The sequence below is a fragment of the Chelmon rostratus genome, chromosome 20 (assembly GCF_017976325.1).
Source record: "Chelmon rostratus isolate fCheRos1 chromosome 20, fCheRos1.pri, whole genome shotgun sequence".
Taxonomy (NCBI): Eukaryota; Metazoa; Chordata; class Actinopteri; order Chaetodontiformes; family Chaetodontidae; genus Chelmon; species Chelmon rostratus.
This window is the reverse complement of record NC_055677.1, coordinates 11,889,721-11,912,277: the sequence shown is the minus strand read 5'-3', so window position 1 is coordinate 11,912,277 and position 22,557 is coordinate 11,889,721. Positions and strand designations below refer to the sequence as shown.

Here is a 22,557-nt window from a genome sequence, read left to right as displayed (position 1 = left end):
GGCCGTCTGAAGTGAGATAAAGTGTACATTAGCATTCGGAAGAAGATTTATAATTGTAATTGTAAATGAGCACATGAGTCAGAAAAAGAACTTTGGAAGTTAACTGTGTAGGTACACTAATGATCATTATGGTAATGGAGGGGGATGAAAGGTGAGGAAAGTGAGTGAGTGGGGGAGGTGGGAGGAAAGAGATACAGACAGATGAGGGTGAAGCAGAGGGGAAAAACACAAAAATAGGAAGCGAGGCCAGAGCATCAATGAAAAGAAAAGGAATGGATCGTTCTCAGGGAAAGGCTGCGCCTCCTGCTGCTCTGACCCAGCCTTTGTGTCCTAAATTGGGGTCCGTCTTGTGTCACAGTGAGGCTGAACCCTGGGCGGGTTCTCTGGAGACGGAGCTGTTCTGCTGCTGTGGCGTTTCTCGTAGAAAACGACCGGGGGAGGCTGAATCCACAGTTCATCACATCCAGCTCCTCGAGGAAGATAGAGGAGTAAAATAGGTGCCACCCTCCACTCCCACAAGAGTGATGAGATGCCTGTTTTTCTTCTTCTTCTTCTTCTGCTTTTCATGTCATGCAGCTAATTTGGAGACCAGAGGTTGATATCATCAACTTTCTTACTGAAGGACTGGCTGGTTTTGGATCACTGACCGGGTCCTTAATGTGATCATCTCATTCATTTTAATCATCTGTCATGCTCAGAGACATTTGATGAATTAGACCCCTGGGATTTATTCATCTCAGGTCTTTTGTTGCTGAGATGATAATTTTCACATTGTAAAAACACTAGCTTTGTGGTCATCACATTCATTTGAAGTTATAAGACTGGCATCATGTTGTAGATGTCCTTGGTCACCTCTTTTAACACTATTTTAGATTTGTTAATCTCCTCACTGTCTTTATTTCTCTTCTCTCGCAGCCTCAGTGAGGTCAAAAGTCAGGGTCGACTACAGAAGACCGGACATGAAGCTGAAATGGATTCATCCTACACCCCAGCAAGGCAGACACTAAATGTCAAGAGGGTGCAATCCAGAGACCTGGAAGCCACAGGCCTCACTGTGCCACCCAGCAAACCCCTGATCCTCGAGCTCTCTCTGCACCGTGTAATTATTCATTCATCAACATGTGTGGTGCTGTGTTTCTTTAACTCATCACAGCCAAAAAAAAAGAAGAGTGGAGACAGACAAGCGTGACTAATATGTATGCCCTGTAGAGGGCAATATTGTCTGCTGCGTTAGGAGGAGTACTTTGAAAGGGCTGTTGAAATGTCTTCATGCTCCTACTGTATGGTAATCAGATATGTACTTGCTCAAGGTGATGAATGAGCAGAATAGAAGTTGTGTGGCAGAAGGTTCATCTCGCCGCACAAAAGCAAAACCCAGTCAGCGAGTGATTTGTCACATCATTTTAAAGTTGTGTCACCCCAAATAGAAATTGCAGAAGAAGGCACCTTTATCACTGTGCATCTCATTTAATGTGAATTGAACAGTCACGTGCATGTTGACGAATTTCTTCACATAAGGTGTGTGTGCTGTCCCTCGACCCAGTTTGAAAACAGCTTTAACAAGTATGATCAGAGGAGCAGAGGGTCAAACTTGGCTAAAACTGCACATTGAGAGCTGCAGGTTATTGGCTTTCCTTATTTAATCTGACAGATTTAATATAAAACAGGTGATGCTTGTGCTTGTCTCAATGGCCCTGGCTTGTGGGCCCTTCTTCGGGATTGGCAGAGGCACATGACTACGGTGCTCACCGTCCAGGTCGGGACAAAGCTACTCTTTTACCTCCAGGGCCCGCTTCACAACGGCTCATGTGTGAGCATGGAAAAAGAGTGGAAATCAAACCTCCTCTGTAAATACACGAAAGGTCAGTCATGACGTCAGAGTCCAGGGACAGCCTTCACCGTGCTTTTGCGGCCCATCGCAGGCGCCTGATTCGTTGCAGCTCTTTATATTTTGCACTCCGTGCTCCCCGACCATGATCCCAATATAAATACACGAGTACACTTCTGTCGCAGAATCGTGTTTGGTGTATCGCCCACCGCTCATGAGCCTGTCTACAGTGCCATGTGTTGCAGGCAGCTACAAAAGGAATCATTTTTGCTGACTTGTACAAAAACTTGAAAACAAACGTATTCTGGGATTCCTTTTGATGTAGTTTACTATGAACAGTAGGGTTTTTTTCTTCATTTTTCATTCTTCATGCTGTGCTCTTCTTCCATTACCCCTGGGCCCTCTAGGCCTCAGCCCAAGACTCTTCCACTTCCTTTTTCTTGTATTATGACTGCCTGCAAAGGAGTGTGTGTGCCCATCTGCCATGCGTGGCCTTATTGTTTGGCCATGAGCCTCAGCCGTACTGTATGTAGCTTTTCAGCCTGTTCCTTGTTGTCTTGCCAGGGATCTAATAGTCTGTTCCAGTTCTCTCTCCACATTTATTTTTCTTTCCTTTGCAAACAAGTGTTTGTTTTACACGCAGGTCGTCTGATTTTGCCTCGGATAAGCAGAGTTCTTTGAAACTCAATCCACTTCCTCTTCTATCCATGGCTTTGTGTGTGAACAGAAGATGCCACATTCCTCCGCTTTAGTTTTGTTATTCTTGTTATCATTAATGCAATCTCAACTGGCCCACATCTGGAGGATAAACAGGAAACCTCTGCCCATTTAGACTGCTCACTTTTAGAAATGAGCACTGAGTCTGCTACGAAACATTGATCGATTTTCTGCAGATAACTGTCAGGCTTAAAACTTGGTCCAGGCAATAAGACTTACAGATATGAATTGGTTTCTGTAAGCGTCCAGATGCTGTAGACTTGTCATTATTTATTCTGAGAGCTAGCTCTAACAGCAGTGCAGTCTGGGAGGCAGCCAGCCCCTCTTGGAGAGGTAGTGTAAGCACAACTTTCCTTATTCCACAGTGCTTGTTTTAGGAAAGGCTTTTTACATGTGGCCCACATCTGCATCCAGAGCATAAAACTGCTTCTCTGACATCCATTTATACAGGAACAACATCTTAAGCGTCTTATGTGTGCAAATTGTTGACGATAAATCATTGATCTGCAGTTGTTTTCTTTGGCAATAAAAGCATTTAAAATATGGCTGTCGCCCTGCCTGTCATGACAGAAGTAAGATGAATGGACTTTCATCATCGTGTGCATACAGAGATGTCTGTGTACACGAGGGAGGAAGACATCGAGAGACTGCCAACATGTAAATATGTAGATGCGCATTACTGTGTTTAGCATAATCTGTACGGAGTAACTTTGCCAGATGTTCTTAATTGGCTCTTCCACTCACCTGAGTATAGAAGAACAAAATAACCTCACAAGCCCCAAAACTCACGTTTCTCAATTTTTCCAACAAACAAAGGAACCTTTTCTCTTGGAAATCCTCATTTATTTGTGTCAGACTGAAACAACAGCACTGTGCTGTTCCACATTTCAAAGTGCGCCACTGAGGCTCACATTACAGATTATACTGCCATACCATAACCATTCACATGAAGGTAACCATTGGTTTGACAGTATTAGGTCACACTGTTCACGCCTCAGTAAAACGGTCCAAATAAGGGAACCATGTAACATATTTCTTTTTATTTTGAGAGGTCTAGAAAGACAAAAACAGCAACAACAACAACAACAACAACCTGTTTTCAGTGAAGTTTAATTGTGGAATAATTCACCTTTTCAAAGAAGAACCATGTAATCATCCGTTGCCCCTGATTGGCACATATAAGCAGTTTAAACATTTGGTATTCCAGTAGATTTCAGCACCAGTTTCAATGCATGCTAGAAGATTTTCAATTTCAGTCAAGCAGTCGGGTGGGTTGGTCACAGGAGAGCCAGTTGGTAATGAATGGTTATTATAAATCAAATGTCTAAGATTTGTCAGAGGGTTGTTTTAAAAGCACAGAGGCCTAAAATAACTCAATAATTATATGAGTCACCTTGCCACTCAGGAAAAGCTTATTTTTTCTCCATCAAAGTACCCACTCCATCTTTGCAAAAACACATTCACAGTGTGGCTATGTACATGTAATATTTTTGGACCATGAGGGGAAAAAAACCCACTCCCTGTCAAATTTTATGTTTTGTTCATCTGCCAAAGTAAAGGTTTGACAAGAAGGAACACAGTCATTACCACTGGCAACCATAGCTTTTCACCTCGGTGCTGACAGCGTCTCTGACTGCATCACTGTTATCTGATTCCCATCCAACCATAGTAGGATCGGCGGCACAGACACAGCACATAAACAAACAGGTGAGTGAGTGAAAAAATACAATTAGAGCCATATATACAGCACATGCACACACACACAGCACAAGCAACTCAGTAGCATATACAAACTCCGTCTGCCTGCCTCTCTCTCTCCCTCTCCTCAGGTGAACGTAGTCTCTTTGACACAGTCTGCCAGTCTGCTGCCATGCAGCGCCACATTTAGCTCTGCAAGACGCGCCAGACTGCAGCTGAGCGGAGCACAGTGAGGAGGTTATTAATGGCCTTCCTTATTTTAAACGACAGTCTGAAAACACTGGTGGCACCATGCAGACCCTGCTAGCTGCAAGCTTGTCTTTCATCCCATCTGTCTTCACGGCACTCTGTCTCCTTGGTCCTAATGGGCCTTTGGCTGTCGCTCTGTCAGTTTGCTCCTAATGCACCCTCGTCTGTCTGGTGGGTCGCATATGAAGGCACACAACAATCTATCACCATCAACTGACTGTTGCACCTCGTCCTTAATTATTAGAAGTCGCGCAGCATTTGTTTTTATCTAACAGTGTGCAGCTGTGTTTTAAGACTGCTGCTGGAAAACTGCATCTCATGACACGTGAGTTTAGCATTGTTTTTATGAACCAAGAGTTTGGAAAAGATGAGAAATTCTGCAGTATCTCAATGTCATGCTCATGAAGGTGTCAGAGAATCAAAACGCTTTTTTCTTTGGCTTTCAGGTTATCTCTCTGCCCTTTCCTCTGTCCCCCACTTTCTCCCTTTCACTATCCTCCTCGTCCTCTCGCCTTTCATTCTTCAGAGCCCCTGAACGCCACCTATCACCACACCCCGCTGTGAATTTTGACACCTGTCTGATGTATGCCTCTCCTTTCTCTCACAGGACCTGGTTGCTCATGGACGGCCTATCAATCACTCTGCGGCCCCTTCTCCTGCGGAGCTCAGCCAATCACAAGTGATTGGGTCTAATCTGACATGATGTGTCACGTGATTGCAGCCATGAATGTGTGAGCATGCACATGCACATGTATTTGAGGGTGACTTACTGTCGGTTGTTGCTTTTTAGTGTGCGTTTTTGGGCAAGCGTATGGTCTGAAAGAGGAAATTAAAGTTGTCCGCCTCCTGCGGACACTGACACACATGCAGTTATCTCCCTTTTCCCATCGTTCACGACCAATAAGTTGTTTTCCACATGTTGTGGGGGTCACTGTGCGTGTAGCATGCACTCTCCCACATGTGCAATTGCAGATAATGTAATTACTATTCCCACACTCATAAAAGCCATAGAAAATTCACTTAACAAGATTGCATGTACAGCACATTGTGTCGGGTTAGTGTCATCACGCCAGTAGCTGTATATTCAACCCATCATGTAAGATTTAGTAGCACTTGTCTGGGGAATAACAAAGACTGGCAGCTTGAGTCACAACCTATTGCAGCCCTCCAGACATCATAACACGGTCAGACATGGATATGGTGGAACCCATTACGGAGTGGTCATTTCGCCCCATTGCTGCTCAGAAGCAAATGAGGAGTGACGACTCCGCTCCCTGGTGACGAACTCTTGGAGGAAAGCTGGGACATTTAAAATCGAACATTTCCGCTCTCCAAGGTTTGAATGAATAACCGGTATGGATATTGGGAAGGGGGGGTGCCACATCCTCTCAGAGACTTTCACGTCAGTAGTGCAGGCTTCTGCTGTGGAGCAATGGCTCTGGGGGATTGGGTTCAGTCCTCATCCAACCCACAAAACCTACCACTTCAGCGGCTCTCTGAGGTACTTTGATCTTTGCTGTTTTGGCTTTGCATGCTTATCCACTGGGTTAGAGCAAATGTGAAATGACTCATTGCCAATGAGGATTTAGAGCAGATTGTCAGCTTTAATATGAGGGCATTATGTCCCATATCAGATGAAGTGTTCAAGGACCACTGACAGCCTTCTGTGGACGTGGTTTCCCCATTGCAGAGCGCCAATATTTGATCATTCTAAGATATGTTGTGTGCAGCTTTTTCATTTGTAGACTAACTTCAAAATACTTGTCCCAGATTTATCCATGACTTCGGCTGAGGTGAAATGAATCTGAGGCGGTGTGGTGTTTGAGGCTGGGATAAAGCAGCACAAGTAAACACGCGTCTCAGTTACCATCATGTTACTTAAAAGGAATCTTCAAGAATAGGAATACTTATGGAGCGCCAACCTATTACCACAGCCACCACAGATTTATATCAGGAAATCCAACAATAACAGAAGTTTGAAGGAGACATTTGTCATTTTCAAGCCAAAATGTTATATTTCATGGAATTGCCAGTCTTGGAGCAGTGGCTCGAAAGGTGATACTTGATGTATTTTCAAACATTTATGTTAATATAGCACAACTGATATTTTAGATTTAAAGGTAGGTTGAACTGTAGTACATAAGATATTGGATATGATAATTAAACCAAACAATAATATATTCAGCTTTTAAGCACATATAGACAAAATGTAAAATTGTATTTGCAAAAGCATCTGAAAAATATTAAACTGACTTGTGAGAGAGAATTGTGGTGGTTGTAATATTTTATTGCAAAATGGACTTTTCCTAACAACTTGAGGTAGGAAAGTACATATAATGCACAGAGAAACAGTGCCAAAAATACATTTAATTGTCCATTATATTAATTGCAGCTTGAAAGAAAGCTGAGAGCTGGTAAAATATGAACAAATATATGTTAAAATCACCATTCCCCTACAAAGTGGATGAAATAAAACTGTTGCATAGTATTACTTTATCAATATCAACGGGAGATGAATAGACATGACCTGAATCTTAGCGACATCCAGTAAAATGCGACGCACGATGAAGTCGAGCACATAGGTTTTGTTTAGGGAATGACAGCTCTGAGGGATGAGTGCACTTCCCGACCTGCGGGGAGTTTTAACTGAACCACATTATCTGGAAAAATAACCAAACAAACAAAACCCATCACACTGGCAATCACAAAAACAATACAAAAAACATATAGCAGCATCCTTTATAAATCATGTTGATATAAAGCATAATCATATAAAAATAAATGCATAACAATCTGTTCCCCGATCATTACAAAAGTACAAAATATGAGAAGAAACCTCTCCAGAGCACCTGTAAAAATGTGCCAGACTTAATACAATAAAAATGATATTCATCCTTAAGTGCCATTATAATGTTATATCATAGGATTTCTACAATCAGTACTCATACACAGCTATTTGATAAAAGGCAAGGCAATGGCACAAAGACAAAACAAGTGTAATACTATTAACAAATATGTACAAACTAAATATTCAGAGATATTTACAGTTCATACCATGTCCCACCAGAGATGACAAAATGAAAACACCATGCATGTGAGTACTGACAGTTTCTCATTGTGTACGTGTCAAGTTTTTGTTGCTGGGTTTACGCTGTCATGGAGACGACCTGTAACCCCTGAAGTGTAGCAAAGCCAGAAACATTTCAGTCATTGAGTTTGACAACAGGGCTTGATTACCGCCTATTCAACAGCCCAAGTGCGCTTTCTGTTTGGTGAAGCCGCCCTCTGGGGCACTCAAATCACAGCGAACACCCGGAACGCCTTCCCTCCAGGAGGGTTTTGAAGGCTGCAGGGAAGCGAGACACAAGAGGGAGAGTCAGTCTGGGCGCGGCATGTGTCAGTTTCAGAACACGTCCCAGCCTTTTTGCAGAGAGACGTAGGTGACATACACACACAAACAGATAGACTTCAGGTTTTACGGAGAAATGTCCACGTCAGTGTGCCGTCTGACACTCTGATGACAGATTGGACACAAACAGATAGAGGTTGAAGCTCCCTGAGAAAACAGATAAACCGCCCATTTTTACACAAACACAGGGGACTTCACGTGTTAATCTAACAAAGACAGACATGTTGTGAAGTTAAAGGAGACAGATAAATGATGGGCAGATACTAACAGACGTCAGGCATCTCAGCAGAGTGACAAAGATAAATGCGGTGGAGAGAGACGAGGGAGGAGAGGGAGAGGACAGCAAGAGAGAGGGAAGACCACAGAATAAATGAGTCTGTGTGGGTTTGTCCTCTACGCAGGTCATGTTAACAATAGCCATTCTGCAGACGACAGAATAATCCAAAGTTGGTGCAATTTAATATCTCTAAAGAACTAGACCAGACCATGCAGTATGTGGGTCACTTAAGCTTTAAACAGAGGCTGGTACGGACCTGTAACCTTAATGCTGTTGTGAAGTGGTACAGCATGGATTCAACACATGCTCTCACTTTATTAGCATCAGTAAAGCCTCTATCCTTGGCAAGCTCCCTTCTTTGTTAACAGTTAAATATTATTCCCTGTCAGTCACAGAGGACTCATTATGTAGGAAGATGGTGACTAACATCTACCTGACAGCGAGAATAAAAGGCCCTCTCGTCTAATCGTGCCAAAGTCGTCACTAAATTTTTGGCTCGTAAGTTTTATTCCACCTTGCCAGAAACACTTCACACTGACCAAAGGATTCTTATATAATTCAATATCAGAGAACGGCATTATTACTATGCCTTCTAATTTAGGGAGTCATACTTTTCAGTCTTGTTGATGCACAAAAGCATGTACAACCTCCTACATAGGTACATATTTCATTCTGTATAGATTTGAGTTGGGAAGGTATTTTATTGCCTTAAGCTTCTTAACATTCCAATAGCCACTGTACAAACCAATGATGTCTCTTGTTTCCTACTTTCTGTTAATGGGTGGTGCTAAACAAGGTCGCCTTTTTTCGAGTAGAAATTAAAAATGGAGGGGCGAAATAACCAAAAATATGCCTCTATGCTGACGATACAGTGCTCTATTTGCAATGCTGCTATTTTGTAATTGAGGCCATTTTAGCCTGTACATTTGGTGGTGTCTTTGCCGATTTTTTATTACATTGTTATAATAAGTTAACTGTTCTCTGTAACATTGCAACTTTGCGGATGCTTTACATATATTTTAGCTTTTTAAACCTTCACAGAGTCTAGCCCTCCCTATATTTCAGATGTACAGTATATTTACTTGAAAATATTCTCAGCATCTCACCGTAAATGATCTTCATGGTGACTATAGCCTCAGTAATTTGATCCGTCTATGGACTCAGAAAGCAGAAAGTCTGTACTGTTTGCCACTACTGTTGACCAACCTTGTACAACACTGATCAACACTGTATTAAAACAGTTAAACACTCCTGGAGACAATTTAGCCAAAATAATAAAACAGACATTACGACATGTAGTGTGGCTGTGTGACAGCAGTCCTACTTCCAAATATCACCAGTATTATCTGGCCTATCTATCTTCTCAGACATTTATAATGAGAATGACTTTACTACAATTTACTTAACTTCACTTAAACCTACCTTGACAAGACTAAAGGTTGCCACCATTCTTTATGACCTGATTATCACTTCAGTGCACTTTGCACCATGCTTGTTGTGACAGTAGTTGAAGGTTGATTTGAAATGCATGTTTTCAGATAAAAAATTGGAAGGTCTTACACATAATCCATTCCCTTTCCATGTGCTCTTCTGACAGACTTATCTAGCTTAAGGTTTTACACCATTGTGGTTGGACTAAGCTAAAACTGTCTAAAACGTAACCTTATACTGACCCCCTTTGTTTTAGATGCTGGCAGGATTCCTCTTCCTCAATGCATATGCTTTGGCATTTTCACTGCTTTGCGTTCTTGTTTATTTTATTTTTTTTGGTTATCTGAGCCAGTATATTAAACTTTAGACCCTTGTCTGCTGATTGCCCCTTTTGACTTACTACCAAAAACAAACCCCTCCTAGAACTACATTAGGATGCACTCATCCTCTCTACACTAATTGCTAAGCAATTAATTATTTTAAACTAGACGCATGCTAATCACCCTCCCATGCGCACTGCATGAGAGATGTAACGAACTGCCTGCATCTTGAAAAGATTGGGTCCACATGGGAGGGCAGAGTGAATAAATTTCTCTCTACCTGAGAGCCATTGATTTCTCATTCCTCCTCTCTGAGCCCCAGCAAATTAACCCCTTCACTCTCCAAACAAGCTGTAAGACAACTAGGACCAGTAATCTGCCTAAATAAGTAATTCCATGACAGTATGCTTGACATCTCGGGGGTTTTTTGTTTGTTTTTTTACGCTTCATTTTTATTTTCTATTTATTCTACTGTATTGAAATGCAACACTTGAGCATTATAATTTATAGAACTGCTGTTTCCACCAATATAAGGTCCCACTATCTTCAGTGTAGTTAAAATAGGGGTGATGAAATGTGAAGCTTTTGTTACACAATTATCCCTGACAGTTAAAATGTTTTAAATGTATGTATCTTCCCTACAGATTGCACATGACACACACATTTGCGGGACGCGCACACACTAGACAGGTCATCTTGGCAATTTATAGAATATATTTTTAGATTATAAATACCTCTCTGAGAAAATGCCATTCTGGTATGAAGCAATGTAGTGTTTCCGCTTGTCCACTGGCATCACATCGATGTAACCACCCACATCATTCCTGACTACTCCAGCGTGGACCGCTGCTCTGCATATACTGGACTTCTACAGAGGTATGCAAGACGTAAGGTAGCGTTATTGTGTCATTTCAGTCTTGAAATTCATGGAAAACATTGTTGATTTTGGTTTTGAATCAGTTTTTAATACATTCAGAAATGTATGATAGTTGCTACCAGAGGGACTTACATCAGAGTATATTCTGGTACCAATTACTCTGGATATGTGAGGATTCTCCTCTAAACAGTTTCTAGGGCAGTATAGCCTAAAAAGAGAACAGTTCGACATAATTACTTGAACCTTCATGAGGCTGTACTAAAGTTATGAAAAAGATGGACATGGAGGCAGACATTAAGCCAGGTTCATACCTTGGACAATGCTTTGCAGGCTTTTGGTATGGACACAGCTGTGCAACTGTGGTTTCACATGTGATGGCTTTGACTGCAAGACATAAGTAAAGCGAGTGTCAACAAACACAGTTGCTGCACAGCTTATAATGAGTAGTTTAATATAAAATGTGACACATCTGTAATTACAATGTCACATTATTTTCAGACTTACCTGCTACTCTGGAAACTGTGAAGGAATTAGCACTTTGATATTTTCTGCCAAGAGGAAACATTGACATTATTACATTGACTTAATTATTTTCGCTTATATTGTACCAATGTTGTTTCTGATGCTGTTGTCTCACCCTACAGACTGCACTCCGTTCTTGTCGGATCTGATAAAAAAGTCTTTTCTGCCCTGTCTTGTTACATCCATCCATCCTCCATCATTATCTATGACACCAGCATGTAGGCCAGCTCTGCAGACACTGGATTGCTGCAAATAGAGCATTTAATTTACAGCATCATTTAAATTAGAGGCCTTTTGCTGACACAGTCATAGCACTTCAATATCTTGCTCAAGGACACTTTGACAGGACACACAGTTGCTAGTTGGCATAATGTTGATCAATGTAAGGACTGAAGCCACCAAGTCACACAACATCATTTGGATTATTAAAGTTTAAACTTGTGTACTCACCATTTCATAGTATACTGTCCCAACTACTTTTCCTGTAGCATCAAGGCACCCAGCTGGGCACTCATATCTGTAGATAACATAGGAAAAATAAGATGAAATGTACTGTAATCTCAGTTTTGCATTGCTTTTATAATATTTAATCTTAACTGTACCTATTACATGGTGTTCCTTTACACTGATCTCGAAGCTTCGTGTCGCAGGTCACAAGCTGAGCTGAAAAACATACACATAAAGGCCTTTTAGTGCTTGTACAGGAACCAACATGCATGGCCTGGCTGCTCAGATGCAGACGACTAGTTTCTAAAAGCCCGAGTTGAGTGAAATCCAGGGTAGACTATTGTTGTGATGCTACAAGAACCAAAGAGAAGAATTCCCGCAACGAGGTTCAGGGTGGTCAGCAATAATAGAGGAAGTGTCTCAGCTTACAAGAACAGGCCCCTTTGCACTGCAGAGAGGAAGCCATTTAAAAACCACAGCAAGCCCCTCTCACCCCTCAACCCATCTCAGCCGGCCAAAAGCAAACACACGCTCTTGGGATCGTGCTAAATGGACCTCCCCTCCCTGCTCCAAAGAGTGACTTGCAATATTCAGTACACTTCAGAAACTGTCAAGGTTGATCAGGGAGATGACAGATAAAGGCTACAGAACATCAAGGCAATTACAGATAAATTGCAAGAAAAATATTTCCGGTCAAGGTCTATTGTTTGCTCTTGTTATCCACGATTGCTTGTTCAACACTGAGCTGGCAGCTACTCATAAATCCTCTGGTTTTGACCCAATTTTTTCTTTTAGATCATGTTCTATACTTCTTGCCACTCCCAGCCCTAAAACAGATCCCACACACCCCATTTTGAGATGAAACTAGATCCAGAATAAACAGTTAAATGGCAGCTTACACATCTGCTGCGTGTTCACCACTTCATTCTTCTGCAGGTCCTCTGTGGGGGGCTTGGTGGGGGCCGGGGCGGGGAGATTGGGAGGCTCAGGTTTGGAGGCCCTAGACCAGGGCTTCTGTGGAGTACGGGGGGCCTCTGGCTCAATGAAGTTGTTTTCTTCCGTTTCCTCTCGTGGAGGGTTGGAGCTGTCATCTTCAAGTAAAGTTAAACAAAACAGGCTATAGTAAGCAAATATTTCTTCAGGCTTTCTTCCATTGTCCTTCTATTTTCCCTGCATACCTTTGTAGCAGAGGTTGTCCCTGCAGCCTCCGCCATAGCTGGGTGGACAGGCAGAGCATGGGGTCCCATGTTTGTAAGGCGAATGGCCCCACCAGTTTCCCCTGTTCAGGTCATACAATAAGCAAGGCTTACTAAACTGATTGTAAATTACTTAAGCACAACTTGTGTGAGTGTGACCATTTTGAACTTTTAGGTAGGTGTCTTCCTTGTCCTCTTGCAGCTTGTATATCAGTCATGTGGCTGTGAGAGAACATGACAAGGAATGTGCTTACTTTGGTGAATAGTTGCAGACAAGATAGACGGCTTTGGCCCAAATCTGTCCCCACACGTTCATGTTGTAACACAAGTTGATGGCACAGCCAATCCGACTGCTGGTGGCCCAAACCAGCTGCAAAAGGATGACAGATCATGAAAAACTGATCACAAAGTCTGTAATCAATAAAGGACAAAGTCTGATAAATACAATTCTGATGAAATGGTATGATCAGGACATAGCTACCTGTGTATAATGAGTGCAAACAGGGCCGGAGCATCTGAAGGGGCAATAGGGGTTACACTCCTGAGGGTAAGGGAAGGAGTAGTCTTTCACTTCATCATACCAGGCCTGCACATGAAACGTGGGTGGACGATACCTGGAGAGATGAGTAAGTATACCTGTGATTTTCAAAAAACATTTCTTTTCCTCTTGTGTCCCTGTTGGTGTAGGAGTTGGTATTATGCATCAAAGCTACCCACATGCGTGCGCATGATACCCGTACAGTAGGTGACCTTTAAGTATTCGAATGTAATTAAACAACTGTCATCTTATTAGTGCAAAGCAAAGCAGCTCTTGTCACTGTAAATGGTTAATTAACATTCACATGCAGTTTCTAAAAATATTCTTCTAAGCGTGTTCAGAGACACAGGTGGAAGCAAAGGAGACAATATACAGCACGCATGGCAGACATCAAATTATGGTCTGACAAGGTGACTCAAGTGGCAGCACCCATCGGTAACCACAGCAACACAAGCACATCTGTTAAGACTGCCCTTAAGTTTCTAGCTGGCTATCAAACATTTGTGCTCTCTGGATAAATTGCAGCAGCCAAGGCTTGACACTGATTTGGCACCAGGTGTTGCTAGTTAATCTCATTAGAATCAAACAGACGTCTTGACTGTGATGGGATGTGATTAGATGAGGAACAAGAGTCTCTTACGTGAAGCAGTGCTGTTTTCAGATGCTCTACAGGGGAACGAGTGAACAAATGAGCGAACGAATGAACACATGTAACAGAGTCTGTATTGTGTGTGATTCCACGAAGTCTGTAAATGTTGTTTAGTAAGCCATGCAAATGTAGAAAAATTCACATCAATGTGTCCTCTGTATGAACATGTTCATGTTGGGACTGAAAGACATGCTGCTACAAAATGTAATGAGTAGATGTAATGCATTTTATCGTGCTAAATTGGCAATATGAAGTAAAACAGGGAACTTGCAACATGCTAGCTAGCAGTTATGCTAAACTGAGGCTCACTACATGCTATATGTTGTTTGTTTCATGCGTACACAGGTAGACAAAGACATGGATTTGTGATTTTATGGAAAGAGTAACAAGCAGATTAAATACATTTTATGGTGCTAAATTTGATATATGAAGTAAAATTACACTGGCAACAAGCTAGCTAGCTGTTGTGCTAAGCTAAAGCACACTAAAATGATACAAATCTGAGGCGTTCAATGATGATTAAGGAGTCAGGAAAGAAGAAAAACAACATTCTGCTAAAAAAATGTGCAAATTTTTCAAACCTTGCTCTAATTGTTGCTTTATTGTGACATATTGAACAACTTGAAAGACCATTTTTTACTCTCTACCTTTTGATAAAACAGAAGTCTATCCACAGAAACTGTGTGCACTGACTTATTGTTTACCTTCCCCAGTGTGCTCCCAGGTTCTGTCCGATCTGTGGCAGTAAACTGGCAGGACCGTGCTCCCACAGGCAGGTCTCTGCCCACTCCTCTGCCGTACGCTCCAGCTCTGTGTCCCACACCTGCACGGGAGAAGAGGTGGAAAAACAGTATGAAGTTTGTTTCTGGATTTTATTTCACAAGAAGTGGAAGTCCACTGCAATAAAAAATGTTGCTGCTAATGGGCCATAAGATATGGCAGTGTCAGGGCACAGAATAGCTAATGAGAAACTGGAGATATCCACTGCCTCGCAGGGTTTGTTCAGCTGTCACTGATGTGATGTGAGGTGGTATTCAAACACACACTGAACAGGGATTACTTATGGTAAATCACAGGGACTAGGAGCAACTGCGCTAATCTCCGAACTAAATGCAGAACTATGTTGATGTGTTGCTGCTGCTGTGTAAAGAGCTTTTGGACTTTCTTATGCTGCTCAGCTGACTTTCCCCAGATGGGTTTTCCTGTGAGATTGGGTGTTATTCAAAAAAATGCAAAAGCTGTTTTTCCTTAAGTAATACCTTCCATATGTCTCTGGTGAGATGTCTGGGTGCAAGCTTTTGTTTCACTTTACCTCTCCCTGAATTGCCCTCTAAGTTAAGTTTGGCTCTGGTTGGATACTAAGGGATCATATTCCCATTTTAGGGTTTTCTGGGAATGCAAAGAGTGTCCTTCCTCTCTGGTGACCTACATTCTACCATGAAAAAAAAAAAGAGTTAGAATAACACCAGCTGTAATTCAACTGAAGGACACTGTATGTTCCTCTAATTGCACACCTTCACTTTCACCTTCAGTGCGGGATATCTAATGTAACAGGTTCCTACGAGAAAGGCAATTAGTTTGCGTGTGTGTGTGCATGAATGTGTGTTTGTGTGCGAGTACATGCATTAGTGTACAGGCGGAGGTGTCAGAAGCTTTCACATTTCACACGTTGGGCCCTGGAAGTCATAGCTTACGCTCACTGAAATCTCATCCAATAACAGGCACTCAAATAACTCCCCCGCTTCCACCACCTTCCTCTACCATCGTCCGTCACCCACTTTCAGTCCCACCAGAAACAACCGCTGTTCTCTGCATTACTCCCGAAACACACACCTACCTAACAACAGGATGTCTGGCAGCGCTGCAAATTAACTCTTAACTCTGAGCAGTTCAGTGCTTTCTGGGAATCCTGTTGGCTGTCGAGAGGACCTATTTGTTTAAATCAACACCGCCAAGGTAATATTGGCGGACTCTGCCGCGATTGCACAGAGTGTTATGTCAAAATTTCAACAGCCTTGTAGAAATGTTACGTAACTGGCATAATAGAGCAAATAAACAGTTGGAGGTGTGGAGTATATGTTTCATTCATCTCTACACCTGCAGAGAGGGAGTGAATCAGTTTTACAGCAAACTCATCTGAAGTTGCCTGCGGTCCGTCTTGCACGATGAGGCCAAATGATGACTGACAGAGCCGGGGCTAAAACAGGAATGAGAACGTGTTTGCCTGAAACTCTATCTCTGCTCAGAAAGTACCTCCGCTGGCAGTGAGCTGCAAATAAATGTCAGTATTGTCATATCTGTTTTGTAATCCCTGGTTATCCTTTCTTTTGTCAGAATAATAGCTCACAATGCTGAAACAGACACGCTGAAGAGATTTGAACCTGGTCGTCCTCAGTTGTGGAAGAAAGCAAGAGAAAGCTGTTCACTTGCAGCCTTGATTTCTATCTACATCATTTTCCTCTTTGACTTTCTCGACAAGTGACCTCCTCGCACGGAAAAATAATCAATGTGCTCCCTGATAAGCAGGCTAAAACCCCATTGCATTGAGCTGCGGTAACTGCCAAACGATCTGCAAACCACAGCACACAGGACATTCTGTACTTGAGCAAGGTCAACACCATGTTTTTGACCATTTATGAACAGTTATGGGTCCGAAAACATCCAGCTGTGGCCACAACTATAGTAGGTCTCAAGCCAAAGCTGACCAAAACTCTGGCTGCAATGTCTTGTGGGGGAAAGTTGCTGATTATGGTTTCAATCACAAAGACATGATTTGCGACGCTCTTGAAGCATGTCTTATACAATAATAAATACGCAGCCCCCAGCAGAGACGGCGGCCTCAGAAAGTGTCGACCCAGACACATATTTTTCAGCTGTTGAATCTGGTACAGAGTGCAGCCGGCTTGTCAAGCTGCTGTTGTTTGCACAGTTAGCCCAGCAGGGGAGGACTCGTAACCCCCCCCCCCCCTCGCCCACCACCCACCCTGGCCGCACTTCTGCTGGGGCCCGTAAAGAAAAACACCTCCCCCTGCTAAAATCTTTCAGCACTGTGCACACGGCATTGTGTATTTCGCTTAACACTTCATTTGCGGCCGGGGATATTTTTTTTTTCCTCTCTTCCTTGGTCATCTGGTTGCACTCCAGATGGGACTGCAAGTTTAGGTTTCCTGCTCATAATCAATGGCGCATGCAGACAAATACTGAAAAGGCAGGAGTAGGATGCAGGAAGGAGGTGAAGTCGAGAGAAAAAAAAGGAGATAAGTTAAATAAGAAACCAGAGAACAGAGAAGTGTCACATTGTCTGCTCAAACTACTACTATTATTGCTCACAGCAATATAGAGCATACAGTGCACGTTTCTTGCGGTGCATTCCAGCCCACATCAACTCACATTAGAGGTCACTGGGCTGACCATTGTCTGAATTTAATCAACCAGCAAAAACCATTATCTCCCATTATCATGTTATAACAGAAACATAGTTAGACCAGTACGGGATAGATAATTAGGCTTGACTTGAACAGGAAGCTGTCTCACTTAATCATAAATGAGCCAGACAGGTCAACAGCAGGGTTAGGCTGGCATTTTCATTTGGTCTGATATTGCTTTCTAATGTCTTGGAAATTATCGACAGCGTTAATAATAAACAACTAGGAAATTTCAGCCCATCAGCTACCAAAGTCTGACTTCCTCCAGAGGACAGCTGCACAAAAGCAGTCTGGACACTAGAAATAAGCAGCTGAAGAAGAAGGCCTTTCTGAGCCCCGCTGGCACAGGCAACTCCAGAGTCAGCACAGTCATCAACAGACCAAAGGAGCTGCAGCTGCAGTGCAGGAACCACAGCAGTGAAAACCCAGGTATGAGAGGGCTTGTTACAAAGGATGACTTTGGAGTGGCCTCACGGACGTTTTAGAATAAGTGGCCGACTCGGTAAAGAAAGGCAAGACTTGCCATCTGGGCAGCATGCACAACAGTAAGATTCAGATTTGATCGATGGCAGAGAGGGGTATGTCCTTGGCACACCTTCACTCCTGGAACCAGTAGGTGTCTTCCAAGAGCGAGGGTGAGAAAAGGACAAGAAAAGAAGAGAGCAGGAAAGAGGCAAGCCTCAGGCGGAGGGGATTGTCCTCATTTCACACAGGTAACTGTGTTGGAATTTGCTCATTCGATCTACATGTTTTGTGCAAAGTTTTTACAGCCACGTTCCCTGAAGGATTCGTGGAAGGTGCTATTGCGAGCTACACATTGTGAGTGCATGTGGAGCAAGAGCTATGTTTACAGTCTTGGCATCACATCAAGCAGGATCAGCGTGGGCGCTGGACTCCCACATGGGCACGCCTTGTTGCCTCTGCTGTTCGTGATATCGGTGGACAGGATGCAGCCGGCGCAGGTGAGGCCCGGAGAGTCTCCAGCTTTGTGACATTAGGGTGGCATCTCTGCTATTTTGGGATAATGTTCTTCAGGCTTCACTGGAGCGTGACCTTGACTGGAACGCTCTTAGGCAACAGTAAGTGATTTGGGAGGAACCACGTTTTTCCATACTATGGTATTCAGCTGAAGAGAAGCCAGAGGACTTCCCTTCCCTTTGGAGGTTTTCTGGGCGTAACCAGCTGACCGGACCCGGGGGAAAACCCCACGACACACTGGAGACATTCAATCTCCCAGCTGGCCCGTCGGCTCTGAGGTAATCTGCAGGAAAAGCTGCAGAAAGTTGCCGGGATAAAAGCTGTTCAAGCGTTAATCTTTTTGCCACTAGAGTCTGATAATGATTCTGTAAATTCATTCATTCGGTTTTATTAATCTGAACTGTTTTTTCTTCCTAACATCCAAGCTGTGTAAATACTGTTTCGCATGCTTGTACACATTACCATAATTAAACATCTCTCCAGTTAATTCAAGTCAAATTTATTAGACTAGACCTTAATTATTGGACAGCCACATAATCCAACTATGGAGCAAATTGACCGGCGCGTGCAACACAACTGTGCCACATCAAGAAGAGAAAACTGTCAATACTGTCAATACAATCTTAAACCACTACCATCACCGCCACGGTAGACCTGAGTGCGGCCCAGCAAAGCCAAGATAAACATCAAGGCAGGTGGGGCCCTTTCTCCCATGATGCCATCTGTTTGTCTTGCAGCGCTTCAAACACTGACACTTCTCTGTTTATACCTATGGGTCAACATTTGAGTGAGAGGCAGAACCGCTGTCGCCCTACTGAAGGCGCACTGAAGCTTTGTTGATCGCTACGGAGTGTGAATGCTTATCCGGGGAATTTTTTGGGCCTCTGTGTTGGATAATGACAGAATGGGAACGGAGCCACAGGGATAAGGGAGAGGGAGGCAGAGAGAGAGGGAGAGGGAGAGGGCAAGGAAAGGAAACAGATGAAGGGGGAGGAAAGAGGGGGATTTGAATTGATGTTATCTCTGAGTCTCTGTGATGATTGCCACTGAGGGTCAGCCGGGTTATGGTTTAATACAATGGAGGGACAATAACAGAGCTGATGGGCCAATGGCTATGTATGTGGGCAAGGATATTTGTGTGTGTGTGTGTGTGTGTGTGTGTGTGTGTGTGTATGTGTATCTGCATGCATGAGTGTGTAGTGAGAGCAGGGGAGCATGTCTATGAAGTCTTCCAGTACAGTGAAGCTCTGAGGTTTCTGAAAGGTGACAGCGGTTCAACACAGACGGCAGGGAAATCGGAGCAATATGGAGCCCCTTTCAAAATAAAGCGCAGAAAATCAATGAAAATCCAGTTAACATGCAAACTGAATGGTATTCTTGCCTGAACGATATTGACATCAGCACGATTTCAGCACGCACCCTTACAAGTCATTGTCTCTTTTTATTTTGTGCACCGTCCAGATTTGTCCATCTTTATTTTCTCAACCTGCTCACCTTCAGTTATTTTGACTCCTCTTTTGCTCTTTTCCATCCCTCCCTCTGCCTCTCACTGCCTCTCCTTTCTATGTGCAAATACCCTTTATCATTTTTATTTACCTACTGTAGTCCTTGCTCGCTTTCACTCTCTTCCTCACGTCCTCTTGTTGCATGCCTCTTTATATTTCACCCCTGGGTGCCCCTGGAGCTAAAAAAACCAGCCAACTGTAACAGGAGACAGTAGAAAGGAGCTGTGCGCTGCTGGCTCAGCATTTCTCCACTAGAGTGTGCCTCAACCAGAGGCCTGCCAGGCAGAGTGGTGCTTTCACTCACGTACATGTGCGCACACACACACACACACACACATACACACACACACACACAAGGGGTCCTCAAGTCCAACCTCTCAATTATACAATTACACAGTCCAGCAATTGCCCCCAGCAGGAACTGTTTATTTGCCTTCACCACAGAATAATACTGCCTTTTGTTCCGTCACCCCTTAAGTGGAGATGAAAAAGATGATAAAACATCATTAGCTTCTGCACACTGTATTGATTTTTAACCTCCTAAGTGCCGTTGGTGGCAGCGCTCTGTGGCGGTCAAGCGGTGCCGACACATGTGTGGCGTGTTTGGAAAAGTTCCACATCTGTGGAGCGCCGACTTGCAGAAGGTGCCTGTGTGTGTGTGTGTATGTGTGTGTTTAGTGGGGGGTAGACAGCTGGTAAAACAAGCCCCGGTGCCGTGCTCTGATTCTAATTGCACTGTGAAAAGTGATCTGGCGCTGTACACACACATGATGGCCAAAGGATAAAGTCAAACAAATCTCTTAGCGCGTGTAACAAAGAGAAGGCAGTAGTAATGTGATCATTGGCAAGCTGGTGGAATTCTTCTCTTCTGGCAAAACAATCAAAGTCACATGGGTGCAGACTTGTGTGTGTGCTTGTGTGTGTGTGTGAGGGGGGCAAGTGTGAAGGTGCTTAGATGTTGGCATGCTGCTCGTGTGTGAGCCAAGTGGGACAAGTGCCAGCCGGTCTGGTGACTGGGTCAGTCCACTAAGCTATATGGTCCGCAAGTGTGCATGAGTCTTAGGGAGTTCAGAATGGGGTCAAAGCGTTTGAACAAACGCTCTGGGAATCCTAAATCCACCTACCATGTACTCCATGTTGGAAGCAGGAGGGTACACCTGGCCCCTGAGCTTGTTGTGAAGGTCCAGGATGAGCTGCGCATCGCTGTCGGTGATGGCCCTCTTCCCCCTGTGCTTGGCCTCCCACCAGTCCCCCTGCTCGTCCAGGTACTTGTCCAGAATCTGCTCCCAGCCCGTGGAGTTTGGAAGCATCACCATGGAGGTGGTCGTCTGGAGCAGCAGGAGCAGGGACACGCCCCTCAGCCAGTGCGGAGACACGTGCCTCATCCTGGTAGCCGCTGGAGAAAGTGATGGTCGTGATCCTCTAGAACTCAGGCAGGACGGTTGGAGGAGCGGGCCAACACAGAAAGACGCTGGAGAAGCAGCTGAGAGCAGAGAGCAACAGAGGATTATTGGAAAGGCTGGAATCAGTGTTCTGTATCAAACTTGCTAAACAACTTGAGTCAATGTTGAACTCGGTGAGGACAGGGCACTGGCTTGCAGACACTTGGTCTGGTGCAGTAACCTCATGAGGTTCACTGTGGGTACGCTGGCAGACTGGGGAGCCGACTTGTCAAAGTGTGGATTTAAGAAAACTGCTAGTGTTGAAGTTCCTTGAGGATTTTACAACTTTTTCCTAAATTCAAAAATAAGATAAACACATTGCATTCTCCATTTCAAACCACATTAGGCACTACAGCTGTAATAAATGTACTTAAGTGCACAGAATGATGCATAATACAGCTGATGCATTCACAATACTGCATGTTTTGCGTTGAACGTTTTGGTATGCATGCTGCAACGCTGACAGAGGCTGTTTAAACGTGCCAATGCCTAATGGAAAATGTGAAGAGTAATGCAGATTGAAACAGAAATGGAGTGTTGTGATTTAATGTCGACTTTGGAAATAATTTACCTTTAATGAATTGGAATGCAGCCCGCTCCTGGAGCTCCTGACAGAGATCTGGCCGTGAGAAAACTTCAGCAGAGAGAAGAAGAAGAGGAAGATGACGAGAACAATCCGCGTTCAAGGTAAAGTTGCAGAGATCAGGTGGAGCGGTGATGACTGTCGCCGGCTGCCATGTGACACAAATCAAAGCCTTCACTCCGTGCTCATCTGGCTGGGGAAAAGAAAGTTTGGCTCTTTCTTCTCTCGGGATTCTTGCACCAAAGGCGCTTAAGCATCACTTATCCACATTTTATCCTCAACTTGGCTGCGCTTGGTCAGTGCCGCCCCTGACCACGCCTCTCCAAAAAGGTTGGAAACGGCCCACTCGGTCGTGCCCAGACCCCTGCGCGTGCCCGCGGTCGCGCGTCTTTACCCTATAATCTCAATGAAATCTTGTTTTTTTTCCCCCAGTGTTGTGCTCAGCAAGTTAAAAAGGGGCAGAAAG

The 22,557-nt window shown here is 43.7% G+C and overlaps 1 protein-coding gene across 1 annotated transcript; it reads right to left on the bottom strand.

Annotated features, from left to right (window-relative positions):
• Nucleotides 1-6,768: 6,768 nt before the first annotated feature.
• On the bottom strand, nucleotides 6,769-22,316 carry crispld1a (cysteine-rich secretory protein LCCL domain containing 1a). The gene is made up of 15 exons (XM_041961366.1): nucleotides 22,080-22,316; nucleotides 21,191-21,549; nucleotides 14,863-14,981; nucleotides 13,453-13,585; nucleotides 13,226-13,341; nucleotides 12,954-13,054; nucleotides 12,675-12,866; nucleotides 11,931-11,991; nucleotides 11,779-11,845; nucleotides 11,444-11,574; nucleotides 11,311-11,354; nucleotides 11,118-11,190; nucleotides 10,939-11,014; nucleotides 10,664-10,797; nucleotides 6,769-7,838 (listed from the first exon to the last, which is right to left on the bottom strand). The coding sequence occupies exons 2-15, from the start codon at nucleotides 21,449-21,451 to the stop codon at nucleotides 7,787-7,789; spliced, it is 1,560 nt and encodes a 519-aa protein (XP_041817300.1). The 5' UTR covers nucleotides 21,452-21,549; nucleotides 22,080-22,316; the 3' UTR covers nucleotides 6,769-7,786.
• Nucleotides 22,317-22,557: the final 241 nt, after the last annotated feature.

Bases quoted from the DNA above. Each gene is read 5' to 3' on its own strand.
- crispld1a (XM_041961366.1), bottom strand. From the start codon at position 21,451: ATGAGGCACGTGTCTCCGCACTGGCTGAGGGGCGTGTCCCTGCTCCTG. The intron at 14,982-21,190 runs GTAGGTGGATTT...TCTCCCGTGCAG, and splicing joins CTTCCAACATGGAGTACATG to GTGTGGGACACAGAGCTGGA. The intron at 11,992-12,674 runs GTAAGCTGCCAT...TATGTTTTTCAG, and splicing joins GGTGAACACGCAGCAGATGT to CTCAGCTTGTGACCTGCGAC.